Raw genomic sequence first — 18,519 nt, 5'->3', positions numbered from 1 at the left:
GACTCTAAGAATCCTAGAATCCTAAAAGGAGTTTCCTAATAGTTTCCAACTATTTTAAAGGGTTTTTAATTGGAATAAGCTCTAAAATTGTTTCCTAATAGCCAAGAATCCCAACAACTTAACCTCCTAATCAAACTAGTTAAGTTGCTTGTCAAACTTGCCTTATTGGGATATTATCAAAGCTTTCAAGCAAATGTTTATCCTCACATGACCGTCCAACCACCTTAACTTCTTCCTTATATGGTGTGGGACCCATCAAGCTCCCAAATTTGTCCGACATTGGTTCGGACCATATGTTGAAACACATGGGCCGAATTCACTAAGTGATACTTAGTGAACCGCCCTCACTCTAATTGAACTTCAACCCAACACTTTATTTCAAGAGGGATTTGAGTTTCAGCCACCCTATGAACCCAGATCCAATGGTTTAACCTGTCAAGAAGATACAGTGTCATACCCTTACGAAGTCTGATTGTTGAAGGTTTTTCCGGTATCATACACTTCTGACATCATTTATTAATTGTCCTTTTATGAGTAACTTGTTAACAAAATGTACTCATAAGATTACTATGTATGTTATAGATCTATGGATAATCTTTTAAATTCATAGAGTAATTGGAATTTCTTTTTCAATAATTATTTTTTTATATTTTAGAATTAAAAATAAATAAATAACAATTAATTATATTTTATGATCTAATCACAAGGATTGAATATATTGTAGATCTATGGATGACTTATCGTATCCATAGAATAATTCAAATTTCTTCTTCAATAATTATTTTTTGAATATATTATACAATTTTTTTATTTTTTATTTTTTATTTTTTGCATTTTTGGAATTAAAAAATATATAGTAATTATTTAAATAAAAAATAATTATTAATTATATTTTTACTTAGAAGTTATGACAATGCATGTCTTATGGTTGGATAGGATAGTTAGAACTTAAGAATTATAATTTATAAATTATAGTTAAGCATAGGGTTCCATATGTCTTTTAGCAATATGTGAGTCAGGTTTAGCCTAATACCATTCCCTACCCATACTCTTATGGGACTGTAAAATCCCAAAACCTATATTAAACCAAAAAACCTTTCCTATTGGGGCGGGTAAAGCAAGTACCCACCCAATGGGGTATTAATTGTCATCCCCAGTAGAGTATCAATTGTCCCAAGATGTTGTTTAATTAGCTTTAATAGTTTCTGGTCTGGTTGGGGAGGGGTTGTTTTCTCTTTTATTTCTCGTGGTTGTGAATTGGACTTCTACTTCTTGTTTGTGATTAGCCACTTATATCATTTGGATTCCCTATATGTAGAGGTGTAAATCGGGCTGTGCTGGGCTACCATGGGTGGCCCGTGCTTTTGACAAGCCAGACCAATCCATGAGAAGTATATTTTAAAAAAAAACTTGAAAAGAATAATAAAATAAATTAACAAGATAGACAAAAAAAATTGAAAAAATCTTAAATTTTATTTTATATGAATTTTGATGTATACAATTATTTATATGTAAAATAATAAAATGAAATTAAAAAAATTACGATTGAAATAAAATAGTATAATAAAATTGAAAACATATATATATATATAATTATTATTACATATGCATATACATGTAAATATAAATACGTATATAATTATATAATAGTCAGGCTAGGCCATGCCGGGTCACAGGCCCATGCCAACATGGCCCGCACTATCGTGCCAGCCAGTGGGCTTGAAAAGTCAAACCCAATACAGCCCTTACCTTCATGCCATGCTTAGCATGGCCCAATTTACAGTTCTAGCTATATGGAGAACATCGTGGAGATGTTTCCAATGTATAACTGTAATATCATGTGAGTAGGGTTATCTGAACTGGATCTGAATTGGTTGAAGAGAATTGGGATCTGCCCTCACTGAGCGATCCTCACACTAACTTTACAGCCACATCCCACCCTGTATGGGAAACATCTCAGTCGGTATGAGGAGCGCTTCGTGAGGACTCGATCGAAGAACCCTAAATAGTTAGTTAAAATAACTTTAACGGTCATCCAGACTTGGACGGATTACCGACTGTTTACCCGCCAAAACTCTTGAATGAAAAGGGCAACGTGGCATGCGCTTTCGTCGGGAATTCCTGCGGAGAATGGGCAGCCAAAATTTTCTCGTCAGTTAGATTCTTGGAGTTGACCAGCCACTAGAGAGCAGGGACTCAGAGAGTCGTCGACTCGTCGACAGTAGGAGGGATTGGGGAAGCAAGTTTTGTAAATTGCAGGTTGGTAAGGAATTAGTTACATGGGATCCCTTTCCTCCGGCCGTCAACGCTTGCTTTCTCACACCAAGCTGTTGGCCTCTCACGTAAACCAAGGCCGCTACGAGCAAGCCCTCGCCCTTTTTCATGTCATGCACACCTCTCCTCATCTCGCTCTCGACGCTTTTGTCTTTCCCCTTGCTCTCAAGTCTTGCGCTGCCCTCCACCGCCCACAACTCGGCGCCACCATCCATGCCCACACTACCAAGGCCGCCTCCGTCTCCAATCCCTTCATAGTCTGTGCCCTGGTCGACATGTACGGGAAGTGCGTCTCAATCTCTGCCGCTCGCCAGTTGTTCGATGAAGCTCCTCAACGGAATGTTGTCGTTTGGAACGCAATCATTTCACTCTACTCCGGCTCCAAGGATGTCGCCTCCGCACTCAAGTTGTTTGATCTTATGGATATTACACCCAATGCGTCAACTTTCAATTCGATCATTGCCGCATTGTCTGAATTGAGAAGTGGTTCTCCTGAAGCACTTGCCTTTTATAGGAGAATGCAGGTGTCAGGTGTAAAACCAAATTTAATAACAGTTCTTGCTCTCCTACCCGCTTGCGTTGGTGTGGCCGCTTTGAACCTTGTTAAAGAGATTCATGGCTACTCGATTAGGAATGGCATTGACCCACATCCCCAGTTAAGCAGTGGTTTTGTCGAAGCCTATGGCCGATGTGGGTGTCTTGTCAGCGCATGTTGGGTTTTTGAACGGATGTACGAAAGAGATGTAGTTGCATGGAGCGCCATGGTCTCTGCTTATGCACTACACGGGAAGGCTGAAGCTGCGCTGGCAACCTTCAAAAAAATGGAATTGGCAAAAGTAGAGCCCGATGGAATTGCATTTCTTGGAGTGCTGAAAGCTTGTAGTCACGCAGGATTGGCCGATGAGGCCTTGGGGTACTTCACACGAATGCGCACGCACTATAATGTTAAAGCTGATAGCAACCACTATGCATGTTTGGTGGATGTTTTGAGTCGGGCAGGGAGGCTTCACGAAGCTTACAAGGTCATATGTGCAATGCCAATGGAGGCGACAGCCAAAGCCTGGGGAGCTCTTCTTGGGGCATGCCGGACTTATGGAGAAGTGGAACTTGCGGAAATTGCTGCGCAGGTTTTGTTCGATATAGAGCCAGATAATGCTTCAAATTTCATACTCTTGGCAAACATCTATGCAAGTGTAGGCAGATTAGAGGAAGCAGAGAGACTGAAGAGGGAGATGAATGAAAGGGGTGTGAAGACAATGCCTGGTAGTAGCTGGGTTATTTGTCATGACTAACTCAATCAGGGATTGCTCTATGTCTGCATTGCTCAAATTTGACCTTTGGGGGTATATATCTTTGAAATCCATCCCATTCTTTTCGGTGGTTGAAGCTCTTGCCATCTTAACCATCTGAACAATGGACCAAGAAGGATGTCTCAACAACACCATGATAAGCACAGGTTGGTATTATTTATAAAAAAAGCACAGGTTGGTAGGCCGGATGTAGGCTGGGCTTAAGACAATTACTCATGAATCTGAAAAGTTTAGAACACCCATATTTATTTCTTTTTCATAAACTTAAGAATCAAATTTATCAAACAAATTCCTCTAATGTTCTAGATGGTTTGTATTCAGGACCTATTGATCAAGGTGACCCAGTGAGAGCTGAATTTTATGGCTTCTATTTCTGGGGTGCAAAAAGATAAGGATATGGGAATTACTAGGCTGATTGTTGAAGGGGACTCAAATATAGTGGTTGGCTGGTTGAAAAAAAAGGAGAAAGGGTTCTATGGAAATTCAGATATGATATCAAGAAATATGCAAATCCAAGTAAGATGGATTAGGAGGTGTGTGGGCGGGTGGATTAGCTAAGCAAAGAATTCATAGGCAGCATTTGTTCTGGGCTCAATGTTAATTGTGTGGCGGGATTTTTGATGTAAAGGGTCTGTGCCCTAACAACTTCTTGTTGTACCCTTTTGTTCTTTAAGTTGCTGATGAAAAAAAAAAAAAAAGAGTATTGACATAGTTTTAATTAAAAGGGCATGAAATTTTTTAACCAAGTTTGTTCAAACTTATAGAATTGACAGTCTAATAATGGAGAAAGAGAGATTGGTAATGGCAATGGGGGAACATTTGAATGGATCAGTAATTTGCCAGATGGCATTCTTCAATGCACCTTTTTTTCTGATCAGTACATTCTTCAATACATCCTCTCTGAGTTGTTGACCAGAGCTTCTGCAAGTACATTTATGAAGTGACATGGAGACCATAAGATGAAGAGTTTCTTGGGTTACTTCTCTCCTGATGAAAAGTATTTCCTCTATCCATCAAATGGATATAAGTTGCTGTTATGAAAGGTATGCAAAAGATTGATCTTGTCTTGAATACAGAATCTAAGTGTGACTTGATCCACCTAACGTAGGGACCATTTGATAACAGTTGAGGTGGCTGAACTGAAAAACTTATTACTTTGTCTTTTAGTGAATAAATTTTTAGGAGATTGTGGGCTCCTTAATGGCTGAATCTGAGGTTGGGTAGATTACTATATCCTTGAATATTTTATGTAATTGTTTTTATCCATTAAAAGACAAAGCGGTAAGTCATTCAGTTCAGCAACTTAAGCCATTATGAAATGGCCCCTTTGTCATTCAATATGGCTCAATTTTGGTGATGCTCGAGTTTCAAGGTCATACTCCCTTTAAACTCATCTTAATGTCATATAATGGATGGTTTACTCTCTTGCTTACTTTTTGAATACCAGTATCCTTAGATCTTATACCTGATAGACCATCATCAATTGAAGCATCTGAACATTTCTGATCCAGTCCATTATAGTATGATGGTGTTGGATGGTTCATTCTTTATATACACCACATGGGACAAGTGAAGCAGGAACTCTTTCTGGATTCAAGAATCCAACTGCCCCAGGAACACAGTATTTCTCTCTACCAAACATGACTTTTTGAACATTAAAATTCAACCACCTATGCAGGGCCTACATGGAATAGAAATGGGAAGTCACATCGTAGTCACATCGTAGTACCAATCACTCTCTTAGTAGCATGGCAAAAGACGTCTAAGCAACAGAAGATGTATGGTGTAGAGCTACCTCAAGACTTGTGTAGCCGAATTTTCTCTTATTAATGGCTCTCTACTCCACCTGCCCAATCAAAGCAACATCTCTTCTTTCTTGATCGTGGAAAACGACTCAGTTATTAGACCATTTGCAAGTATTCCTCTTAGATATATAATTTTTTCTAGAGACTAAAAACCTATTCAAGGACCTCACCTAACAGTTTAAGCTTTTAGGTTGAATGGTTCCTTGAGATGATATCAGAGCCTGTTTGACCAAGTGGTCTAGTGTTTGATCCCCACAGCCCCCATTATAATTAATTTAATTTCAGCACAAGGTATGGGTTGAACTGTGCTTATCCATGCTTCAAGCCCAATAGGATTTCGCTTGAGGGGGTGTGTTAGAGACTAGGAACCTATTCAAGGATCTCGCCTAACAGAGTAACAGATTAAGCTTTTAGCTTGAAAATTCCTTGATAATTTCATTCTTTTTCTCATCTTCTGTAATCTCTTTGAAGTATAACACCACACTTGACTAAGGAGAGAAACTTCTCTGCACCTGGCACTTAAGAGAAGAGTTGTCATCATCACCCTAAAAGCATGCCAGACATTAAATCTTCTTATTTTGGTAAGTTAGACACTAAATCTTTTTAAGAGCAACATTTAGTGAATGAAAGAGGCATTTCAATGATCCACCATGATGAAAAAGATGGAAAATAAAAGGACTGACAACAAAACCCCACTGTTCATGAATCAACACCTAGAGCCATTTCAGAGGAAATAACAGTCACAAGAATTTCATTCCAATTATCTTCAGGGATAATGCAATTTGTAGGATTGTCAAGGACACAGTAGACTTGAAAGAATTCGAAATTAAGTCAAGCTAATATCTTAATAGGAAACATGAAGATGTTTGAATCCAAGAACAGCAAAAATATCTTTTTGTCACTTCATTTTGTCCCCGTAAGATATTACTATTGGAAATAGATGAAAAGTTACAGATCTTACAAAATGAAACCCAATGGAGTAATTGATAACAACGTCTTTATCCCCACGGCCATTGAGCATCTCTCCAAACACACCAACGATCCTTGATGCTACTCTGATTCATAATACTAGAGTAACTGCTATCAAAGTTCAGATGACTGTTATCATCCTGTCCACTAATCTGACAGAATTGAAGTTTCCGGTTTCGGATGGAAGCTTCCTCTCTATATGATGGATTGGTATATCGTGGATGTTGTATGAATGGAACATTTTTCCACCAGAGCTTGAGAGCCTACATAAAATCATAGTGAAGAATAAAAAGATTAGTTCAATGCTAAACACTCAGACCATATCCCAGGACCCAGAAACAATCATCTGAACTCTGAGTTTGACTAGGTAAGCCATTAAAAGACATCAGTGGTACCAAAAAATGGTCCAAACAAATCATTCATTGTGCTCTATTTTCACAAAATCAGGGTCAAGAGAGTGATTCACTGAGTTTAAAGTCAATCACTAAGTTCTCTAACATTAGTTTACTCTTTAACAAGACCACTAGTAGGATAACAGGACTCATAAGTTTTATGAACTCAGAACATGACTACAATTGGTCAAAATAAATCCTGCACTATGCTCTTTTTTCACAAAACCAGGGTCAAGAGAGTTTTTCACTGAGTTCAAAGTTAATCAATATGTTCTCCAACAGCAAACGATGAACCTCCGTGGATACTCTGATTCTTAGCAACAGAAGCTGAATATCTAGAAAGCTACCTGAATTACTCATTCAGGTTGATGCCTAGGTCTGTAAATGGGCTGGCAGATTCCTTAGCAAAAGCAGGGGCAACAAGGCAAGAACTTGAATGGGGTTTACCAGGGCTGGGGAATGATTTGTAATATGTATACCAATCATGTATTAGTCTGTCAGCTGAATGTTGTTGTATTGCCTACACTGTCTGTCTTGGGAAAGTGTGGTTCATTATTTGTTCTTCAGTCCTGTTGATTATCAAAATAAAACATTAGTTTACCCCTAAGGAGATCACTAGTAGGATACAAGGATTTCATAAAGTGTTATGAACTAAAACTCGACTAAAGTTAAATTAAAACCCAACTCTAAATCAACTTCAAAACCAAGCCATCAGGGTTTCTAAATTCAGACAGCTTATCCTGCAGACTGATTTTTCAAGCTTTTACTTGCTTGGTTCAATCAAGTATCTATGGTTGTGAAGGAATTCTCTTAATTTGTTATTTCACCAAAATAAAATGGAAAAAAAATAATTTGCTGACTTTATGACTTGAACATCTCGACTTTGGAAAGAGAGAATTTTGAAAACTGATATCATTAAGGCTGTTGAATATAGCCCCCAAGAGGGGGCAAAAGCCCAGGTAAGCCCCCTAGCTCCCCAGATTCTTCAACTCCATCTTCTATCTAATTCTGATAATTTGGTCTCTTGAACATATGACCAAGTCTGGCCTTTCTTTCCTAATGGCGCTCCTTATAATTCACACTTCTTAAACCTCTCATTAAGGTTTAAAATGTTGATGCTGGTGGAAATGTCAATCGTCCAAATATAAGAAAATGTCAGACATGTCGAAAATATCTTATGGAAATATATTAAAAATTATAGTCATGGTGGAATCATTGTAAAATATGCAAAATATAGAATGATATTTTATGAAATGATAAAAGATGCATAGATACACCTTTTTAAATTATTATTTTGTTCCAAATGATTAAACAAAGCTAAGAAACTATGGTTGTAGACAAAAGAATATGTTTTGAAGTTGCCATGCAAACCTTAAGATTCAAAGCTTCATGATAGAATGAGTTAAAGCAAAATTTAAACTCATAGAAAATATAAGTGGTTGTAATAGATAAACCAAACAATATATTACACAAACAAAAACTAATATTTAATTTCATGTTTGAATTTAATATTGAGCTAGCTCAAAGTGGTAATCATGTAAGTTTGGTGGGCAATAACATTGTTATTCCGCATATCTACAATATTGTCACTAACTTATGTTATAATACTATCTCTTGTACTCCACATAGTGCCAGTAGTGCTCACTGGGGAATATGTCAATTGCAGTAAAATTTATGTCACTACCCATGGAAGTGGGAATGGAAATATGTCGTGGGAACTATCTCTTATACTCCACAAAGTGTTGATAGTGTTCATTGAGGAATATGTCAATTTTGGTAAAATTTCATGTCACTACCCATGGAAATGGAAATGTCGTGGAAATATTAGGGAAATTAGGGGGATTTTAAACCATCCCCTCACATTCCAACTTAGGATCTTCATTGAGTCAAACTAAAAGGCCCTGAAAATTTCCTTTAATTTCAGCAATCCCTTTTCCTTCTTTCCTTTCTTCTACTTTCCTCCTTTTCATAGGCTATTCCACATTTAAGTTTTTCGATCTCAGCCTCTTCCTTTTACTCTGTTTTCCTCCTTAACTTGAGTACACTTATGTTTCCCCTAAATTCTTTTCAACTTTCTTTCCTGCCCTTTTCTCTTGACACCCTTCTTGTTCAATTGGATCAGCTCTCTACATAACAAGAGAAATTGCTCAACCGGTGTTCTGCACTTGTAGAACAAACAAGGTGACTTACCCCAACCCCTTCTAATTTCTTCTCAACAACCAAGGTTGATAAGCTTTCTAAGATTAGATTCATTATTTTGCCCTCTTTCTTTCTCTAGGTCCTCAAAATCATACTTTTTCCCACCCCAATCAAAGTGGCACTTGAATTGAGAGCATTCTGGATTGTCTTCACTGCTACCATCAAAGTTGAGTTTAATGATGCTACTAGAGTTTAATGAAAGCTTATCAAAAGTTGACAAGCTTTCTAAGATTAGATTCATTATTTTGCCCTCTTTCTTTCTCTAGGTCCTCAAAATCATACTTTTTCCCACCCCAATCAAAGTGGCACTTGAATTGAGAGAATTCTGGATTGTCTTCAATGCTACTATCAAAGTTGAGTTTAATGATGCTACTAGAGGGTGGGAACCAAACAGGCCTAACCACCTCCTTATCTGGAGCAAAATCAGCTATCCCTCTCCACTTTTTCATCACTTCAATGCTATGAACATCTTTAAAAATATCCAATGACTTAACCCACTAAATCACCTTGGTGGTGATAGATTCAACGACAACTTCTCTGTTTCTTGCTTTTTCAAGTCTTTGGTTCCTCTCCTCCCAAATTGTCTAACACAGCACTGCCCTTGTGCATCTCCATAGTAGTCTTCCCCTCTTCTTTGACCAGCTTAGAAAAGTAGAAGCAAATAAGCTTTGTACATTAGGGGGGGTCCACCTACACCGAAACAAAGAAAAGAACCATTCGCAAAATGGAAGAAGAAAAAAGGCAGGAAACTAACAAGTGATAGCAATTCTCACCATTACCTTTGCATAGGGAACACCAGTGAGGGGAAAGGCACCAACTAGGTCTTTTTTCTTTGCAGTAACTCACAAGTATTAATTCTTTCCAAACACATTTCCTAGCATAAATCACCCACCCTAGGTGGAATAGGTTTACTCCAAATCTCATTAGAAGGAAAGGAAGACTCCTAGCTTTCACTCGGTCGAATAAAGGCTGAAGAAAAAAAGACCCACAAGAGAAGGTACCTAAAGGTGATGGGGTCATATTCCTCTTACCCACTTCCAAACACATCCCATCCAATTTTTGCAGGAGGCTAATGACATTGTTCATTTCACAATCATGAAGCCCTCTTCTAAAACCCAAATCCCAATTACACCTTTTTTTTTATCAATAACAGAAACTTTTATTAATAAAGGAGAAGGAAGAAGATACAACAGGAGAGGGGTCAAAACTCTTACCCCACCCTAAAAGAAAAACATCAAATTACAATACAGCCCAAAAGAAACTAGCTCTTCCCACCCCTTGTTTAGCTAAACAGTCTGCAAAAGAATTAGCACTCCTCTTTAACCATTGAAACTGAATTTGCATGTCTTGAGAGAGCTTGTAGATTTTCTTTTTTTCATTCGAGAATTTCCACATACTAACATCTTCCTTTTGCAGCCAATTAATAGTTAATTTAGAGTCCCCCTCCACCAGCAACTTCCTAATATTCATCTGTTTGGCTCTTTTTATTCCTTCTAATACTGCTGAAATTTCAGCTCTCAAAGAATCCCCCCAACCTATAGGTAGGGGTGAACAAAAAAAACCGAACCGACTGAAAAAACCTACAAAAACCGAACCGAATAATCGGTTAACTTCGGTGTTTTTAAAAAACTGAAGGTACTGGTTTGGTTTCGGTTAACCAATTTAAAAAACCGATGGTTAACCGAACCGACCGGTATACATGTTTTTCTATATATTTTCTATATATTTATGTATATTATATATATATTTTATATATTATAAATTAATAAATATACATTATATATATAAATATATATTTATAATATATTATTTATTATTTAAAATATAATATTTTATATATATGTATATTTATAATTTTTTATAATATTTATATATGTTTTTATAATAAATATTATAAAGTCAAAAAACCGAAAAACCGACGAACCGAACCGTCGGTTAACCGACTAGTTTCGGTTCGGTTCCAATTACCAGTTTTCCGAAAACTGGTACTACCAGTTCGGTTCACAAAAAAGGCCCATGGTTTGGTTACCCGAACCGTGAGCACCCCTACCTATAGGTCCTGAAAACATGGCCAAAACTCGACCACCTTCGTCCCTAAACACTCCACCTATACCTGAAGGGCCTGGATTTTATTCGCTGCTGCCATCAAAGTTCAATTTTGTGAACCCCAAAGTTGGAGGAGACCAAGTTGGAGCTAGGGAATTAATCAACTGAGCGGACCAGGCAACTTCTTTCCAATTTCTAATGATATCTCCTGCTGAGAATCCTTCAAATAGCTTCATAGACTTGACCCAGTGAATCACCCTTACATAGATTAAGTCAATGATGGCTTCTTTGTTCTTTTCTTTATCATGGAAAGTACGTTGGTTCCTTTCCTCCTAGACTGTCCAGCATACAACTGCTCTTACACATCTCCACAAGATTTTACCTCTCTTTTTTAAACCCCTCACTGAAGTAGAAATAAACAAACTTTACACACTTGGAGGAGTGGGGCACTTGCAACCAAAGAGAGAGAAAAACCAACACCAGATTTCTGAAACAAAAGGACAGGAAACTAATAAGTGATAACAGCTCTCACCTACTATTTGGATTAAACAAAGCCAAAAGGCAAGAAATAGGTGCTTCTCTACGGTTAGAAACTGTATAAAGTGAAGGGAATTGTGTTTGTAGTGATTCAATGCCCACCCAAACATGCTCCCGGAATTAAACAAAATTTCAAAGACTAGGGATATACCTGATATGAACTTCCAAGGTGAAGCTCTTGTAGCCCTAATAGAAATTCCGAAATCCCACCCATCCACCGCAAGACCATAAATGCTAACCATTGCCCTTGTCCACAACTTATCTCCATCCATCAGCAATCTCCAAAGCCATTTTCCCAAAAGCGCCATGTTCCTTTCTTGAATGTTCCCTAGTACTAAGCTTCCATATTCCTTGCTTCTACAAACTATCTCCCAGCTAACCCCATGGTCATTCTTTTCCTCCCCTGGTTTCCACAAAAAATCTCTCATCAACTTCTCTATGCTTCTACTTACCCCAATCTGGATTCCACGAGGCCAACATCTTAGTGAACCATTCTACCACAAGATCCCGAAACCTACATTCTTGGATTATACCCTAATGGTAAACCCAAATAAGTCATAGGCCATTAGGAGACAGTAAATCCCAAAATTTCTACACTTTTCGAAATCTCACTCTCCTCCATATTCACTCTTACCAAGCAACTCTTCTCCAAATTAATTTTCAAATTGGACATTCTGTCAAAAGTTTGCACCACCAATCTAAAGTTCCTTACTTTGCTAATTTCACCCTTCTCACAAAATAAGATACTACCATCAACAAACTACAACTGAGCTATTTGTACTTGTTTTCTTCCCACTCTCCAACCCTTTATTAAATTTCTCAAATCTTCCCTTTCAACGAGTCTCCCAGATATGTCAGCAATCAATGTGAAAAGGATGTGAAAAGGAAAGGAGAGAGTGGGTCCCCTTGCCTAATTCCTCTAAGGGCTGGAAAATGATTTATCACTGTCCCATTAACCAGTATAGAGTAATAATGACAAGTCTTAAAGCAACCCAAAATCCACCTACACCACCTGCTACCAAATCCAAAACTTTTCAAAACATCCTCCAAAAAGCCCCAATCCACTAAATCATACACCTTATCCAATTCCAACTTACAAACAAAACCTTCCTTCCCATATCTCTTCATATCCTCCACACTTTCATTAATAATCAGAATCCGATCAATTATTTGTCTCTCCCTAACAAAATCCCCTTGTTTTTGTAAAATTATGGAGGGAAGTACAGCCCCAATCCTTCGAAAAAAACACCTTAGTAATGATCGTGTAGAGGCTATGCACCAATCTAATTGGTCGAAAATCCTTAGGATGCATTGCCTCCACTTTCTTTGTATCAAAACAATGAAAGTTGAATTTTGACCTAGATTAATCACCCCTCTCAAGAAATTCCTCAAAAACTTTCAAAATGTCATCTTTTAAGATCCGCCAACAATCTTGGTATAAAGCCATGGTGAACCTGTCAAGATAACCCAAATCCCAAGTATAGACACCTCCGAGGTATATGCCTCAAGTGCAAGAGGTGTTCGCCTCTGTTTAGGATTAAAAATATATAATGTAAAGAAAAAAGGCTTGAGGGGCCAGATTTGACAGCTGGCTCACTTCACATTAATTAAAATTTAATTTATTATGAGGGGAGTTAAGCAACCACCCCACGTATGAAGAGTGGGGAGGTTGCTCTAACCTCCCTACCCATAACTCTCATCTATACAAGGGAGAGAAGAGAAGAAAAAATGGGCGGCAGATAGAGAAAAGGGAGAAGAGAAAGAGATAAAAGAGAAAGAGTAAAAGAAGATAAGAGAAAGGAAGAGAAGAAATAGAGGGAACTTTAGTTCTGCTGATTGAGGTGATTAAGGATAAATGTACACAGGTATAGATCTTATCTTTTTCTTCTATCCCTTTAAATTTTATCTATTTCAATCCTTACCTTCTCTTCTCTCTCTCTAGAGTTCTGTTAGAACTCAAAATCTTATTTCAATTTATATATATATATATATGGTGGATTCTATCCACCAAAAAAATGTGATAAAAACAGATAAAAAGAAAAGAGACTAGTACTTGGGGACTAACTATTGTTATGTTCGGTGGATCCTATCCACCTCAAAAGAACTTTCAATGGATTAATCCAATATTATAATAGATAAAAGAATCAATTGATAAATCTTTGGGTCCCACTGTCAGGATCTTATCCACTTAAAAAGGGGACAAATGTACTACTGATTTGCCACTTGTAAATGGCAAACCTTTGGGACCCAGTATCAGCGGATCTTACCCACCTGAAAAGGGGACAGATGTGCTGGTTTGCCACCTGTAACAACACATGTTGCCACTTGTTACTGATAAATTTTTGGGACCCACTGTTTTCAGTTTGCTGTCAACTATTACAAAGGGACCCACTATCATATGATGTGAATCTTATCCACCTTTACCACCTGAATAAAAACTAAAATAGTTTAGACTCAATTGGTGGATCCTATCAGCCTCAGTTATAAAATATATACATATATATATATATATGGATAAATAAAATATAATATGCTGTGAATTATCATGAGTACTGTTAAAACATTTAAGTTTAAAATAAGTCATGCTCACTATTTAAACATCATATATCAGTGGGGCCCACTATTTAAATATTCTAGTTCAGAATAATGGGTCCCACTTGTCAACGGGGCCACTGTTAAACTATTCAGTATAAAACATTAAAGTGGACCATGCCCATTATCAAACCAACCTAGTGGGTCCCACCTGTCAGTGGGGCCCACTGTTAAAATATTCAGTATAAAACATTAAAGTGGGCCACACCTGCTACCAAATCAACCTAGTGGGTCTCACTTGTCATAGGGGCCCACTATTAAAATATTTAGTATAAAACATTAAAGTGGGCCACGCCCACTACCAAATCAACCTAGTGGATCCCACTTGTTATAGGGGCTTGCTGTTAAAATATTTAAGTTTAAAACATTAAAGTGGGCCACGCACACTATCAAATCAACCTAGTGGGTCCCACCTGTCAGTGGGGCCCATTGTTAAAATATTTAGTATAAAACATTAAAGTGGGCCATGCCCACTATCAAATCAACCTAGTGGGCCCCACCTGTCAGCGGGGCCCACCATTAAAATATTCAAGTTTAAAACATTAAAGTGGGCCATGCTCATTATCAAATCAACCTAGTGGGTCCCACCTGTTAGTGGGGCCCACTATTAAAATATTCAGTATAAAATATTAAAGTAGACCACACCCACTATCAAATCAACCTAGTGGGTCCCACCTATCAAAAGTGGGCTATACCCACGATTAAGTCATCATAGTGGCCCCACCAATCAGCGGGGCCCACTATTAAAATATTCAAGTTTAAAAAATTAAGGTGGGCCACACACACCAGCATGTCATCATAGTGGATCCCACCCATCAGTGGTGCCCACTGTTAAAATAATTAAATGTCAAATGTCAAATTAAGTCACATCCACTATCATATTAGTATAGTGGGCCCCATTTATTTGTGGGGCCCACTATTAAAATATTAAAGTGGACCATGCCCACTACCAAATCAGTATGGTGGGTCCCACTTTTTACCGATTAATGGGACTCGCTGTTAAGATGTAAAAGTTTAAAATACACAAGTACACAATGGTGTATGGGTCCTATGACCTATCTACCAATTGTGGTCTCACTCATGGGTATAACCCACTAAGAATCCAAGCTGATGGGATTGCTTATACCTGCTATTGGGTTTAACCCTTACAAAGTAGCAAACATAGTGTATACTTGTACACCCTAATTCTACTCAAGTTCTTTTTTTTTTTGTGAATTATGATCAAAACAGCCTCATGTGCCAATTTTTTTCTTTTTTTTTTGTGTGTATGTGTGTTAAGGGGGGGTCTTGTAAAAGATTTTTATTTAAAATAAAGAAAAATGAGATTCTCCTTCCTTGTTTTCCTCCTCCCCCTCCTCTTAAGGAGGCTTATGCTTCTTACGTTCTAAGCTACGCCTCACACCTCTAAGTAGTATAATGCCTCATGTCACACCTCCACATTTTAAGACATTGAATAGAAATTCCATCCGCAAAGGCTCATCATCCAACATCTTACAAGCTTTGGTGGAGTCAAGACTACATATACTAGAAGGCTGATTCACCTCAAGGTCTTCTTCCAAATGCAAATCCTCCCAATCACTCTCTACGTCTAAGTCTTCTCGTACGTCTCTAAAGAACTTTGGATTAGGTTTATTCGGTGTCATATTATTTTCTCTCCCCATAGGCTTCCAAGCTAACGTACAACTGGAGTTCCCCCAAGAACATTTCTTCCAGGCTTTTGCAAGGGCATCTTTGAGCTCTGCTTCTCCATAGCACCAGAATGGGAGAGTTCCAGGGTTCATGTTGGACAATGATAGACCGACTAAATCATCCCCTAGTGGTCAAGTCCCACCAACTATCTGATCACTTAAAAGGTCATGTGACCTATTGGTTTTAGCTTTAGAAAGCACATCAGTTTTCCTGGTCTCAACCAGCAGTTTAGTAATTGCTGCCTTTTCGGAAAACTTGTTACACGATTTCCTTCTGATACCACCTTAGTAAAACTCTTGAAAGTAACCCTACAATGCACATTTAACAGTTCGGATATCACCACCTCTTTGGAAACCTGTCCAAGTGCTTTCAGAGGAGGGAATGGTTGGGTTTCCTTCTCTAAATTCAAAATTCATTTTTTCCTCTTGAACCAAGCCATCATGAGTGATGGCCAGCTTCCACGTCATCGTCATCTTCTTCCTTCAACACCCCCTTCTAGAGATGAGCTTCCATCGACAACAACAGCCAAACCTTGTGAATGGCATTTTCAGCATTCAACTAGCCATTCAATTTGAGGTGAAGGATCTAGGTCCCCTACAGTACTTCCTTGGAATTGAAGTGGCCCGCTCACAAAAGGGGATCTTCATTTCTCAAAGGAAATACATCCTAGATCTGTTACAGGATTCTGGAAAACTAAGGGTTAAGCCAGCTAACTCTCCCATTGATCCAAATCACAAACCAGGTAACTGTTGTGTTGAGGTTATCAAGGATGTAAAGCAATTCTAGAGACTTGTGGGAAGGCTCCTGTATTTTTCCATGACCCAACCAGACATTGCTTATGCCATAGGTGTTCTTAGTCAATTCATGCATCCTCCTAAGACCACACACTTAGAGGCAGCCAAGAGAATCCTCAGATATCTAAAGAAATTTCCAAGAGCTGGTTTGCTATTCCACAAGAATGGGCAATTGAAGATTTAAGTGTATACAAATGCTGATTGGGCTAGATCAGTTGATGAAAGAAAGTCCACTAGTGGTTATTGTTCTTTTGTGGGAGGAAACCTAGTCACATGGAGAAGCAAGAAACAAAGTGTGGTGGCTAGGTCTAGTGCTGAAGCTAAGTATAGAGCACTGTCCCATGGAGTGGTTGAAGCCATGTGGATAAAGAATTTGTTGAGCGAACTGGGTTTTCCAATTGATAGCCCCATGTCTTTGTATTGTGATAACAAGGCTAACATCAACATTGCATCCAACCCAGTTCTTCATGATAGAACTAAACATATTGAGGTTGGCAAATACTTTATCAGGGAGAAAATTGTTAATGGGGAAGTGTGCACCCCATATGTTAGTTCTAAGGAGCAACTTGCAGATATATTTACAAAAGGCTTACATCATTTGCAACATGATGACTTATGTGACAAGTTGGGCATGATTGATATCTATGTCCCAACTTGAGGGGGAGTGTTGAATAAGCTAGTCTTACTTTAGTTTAGACAAGGGCACATATGTAATTTTACATTGTTTTATTATTTGAGTGGTCACCCTAATATAAATATCAAAAAGGTTGGCGCCACCAACTGATGTTTTTTCTCTCCAAAACCTTTTTTCTCTTTTCTCTCTTCTCTCTTCTCCCTCATCTTCTCTCACTATTCTGAGATCCTTCTGTGTGTTTACCAAGAAAACAATATCCGAACCTAGACTCAAATAATCACATACCAATGATATCCCTAGTCTTTACCACGACAAGAACCCATAGATGGAGTGCTAACCACCCACTCTATCACCTCCCATCTAATTTCCATCAAGAAGGTTGCTTCTTCCCAATGTCAGAAAAATAATGAACAAAGAAAATGAAAGGATTGAAGTAATTTATTTGATATATAAGATGAGATTTTAATTGACTTTAAGATAAGACTTTACAAGAATCCCTTAGAGAGGCACAAGATGCTACCTCTCTATAAAAAGCAAAGAGCAAAGAAAATTACAATGGAACCCAAAACAATACATCCCTATTCACCCCTTGCTTAACCAAAGCATCAGCCATCCCATTTGCAAATCTCCTCACCCACTGTATCCTAAGATTCATATTCCTAGTAAGCCATTTAAACCTCTTCATTTCATTTCTGTAGCACCAGGTTATAGAGTCCGGGTCCTTTAGCCAGCCCACCACCACTTTTGAATCCCCTTCTATCACCAAATTTGCTAAATGTAACTCATTGGCAATCTACACCCCTTGTAGTGCTGCCAGCAACTTTGCTTTGAGAGAGTCACCCAAACCCGTGGGGCTGGAAAACAAGGCTATAAGTTTACCTTCTGAATCTCTCAATACCCCTCCTATACCTGAGGGGCCTGGATTTCCTTGGCTGCTCGCGTCGAAATTCAGTTTAACAAAGCCTTCCATTGGAGGTGACCATTGCATCCCAATTCCTCCAAACATCACCAATGGAGAATTGGGAGAACAACTCCAAAGTCATCACCCAATGGACCACCTTGACCATTGTACAATCCCTAATAGCTTCTTTGCTTCTCTCTTTTCCTAAGAAGATCCTAGCATTCCTTTCTTCCCATAGACACACCACAACTGCTCTAACACATCTCCACATTATTCTTCCCCTTCTTTTGGGCCACGAAAACAAAGAAGGTTTGAATAGCATATTGACCTCCGGTGGTGAAGTCCACCTACACCCAAACAAATCCAAATCTCTACAG

The 18,519-nt window shown here is 38.3% G+C and overlaps 2 protein-coding genes across 5 annotated transcripts in view; one reads left to right on the top strand and one right to left on the bottom strand.

The window, feature by feature from the left end:
* Positions 1-1,856: 1,856 nt before the first annotated feature.
* On the top strand, positions 1,857-4,284 carry LOC104610778 (Tetratricopeptide repeat (TPR)-like superfamily protein). Its single transcript, XM_010277552.3, has 2 exons — positions 1,857-3,730; positions 3,906-4,284. The coding sequence occupies exon 1, from the start codon at positions 2,280-2,282 to the stop codon at positions 3,564-3,566; it is 1,287 nt and encodes a 428-aa protein (XP_010275854.1). The 5' UTR covers positions 1,857-2,279; the 3' UTR covers positions 3,567-3,730; positions 3,906-4,284.
* A 1,915-nt stretch (positions 4,285-6,199) lies between these two features.
* Positions 6,200-18,519, bottom strand: part of LOC104610858 (DUF1365 family protein) — a 74,423-nt gene continuing 62,103 nt past the window's right edge. For 3 of the 4 annotated variants that reach the window (XM_088904235.1, XM_088904233.1, XM_088904232.1), the window contains one exon: positions 6,200-6,621. In XM_088904235.1, the coding sequence (XP_088760361.1) occupies positions 6,388-6,621 (234 nt within the window). In that variant the 3' untranslated portion in view covers positions 6,200-6,387. Of the gene's footprint in view, positions 6,622-7,191; positions 7,320-18,519 lie in introns of those variants that run through there. The other variant, XM_088904234.1, reaches the window with a different exon arrangement.

Source organism: Nelumbo nucifera, chromosome 4, assembly GCF_055504915.1.
Source record: "Nelumbo nucifera cultivar China Antique chromosome 4, China Antique-T2T, whole genome shotgun sequence".
NCBI lineage: Eukaryota > Viridiplantae > Streptophyta > Magnoliopsida > Proteales > Nelumbonaceae > Nelumbo > Nelumbo nucifera.
The sequence above is the reverse complement of the archived record's forward strand: the minus strand, read 5'-3'. Positions and strand labels throughout refer to the sequence as shown.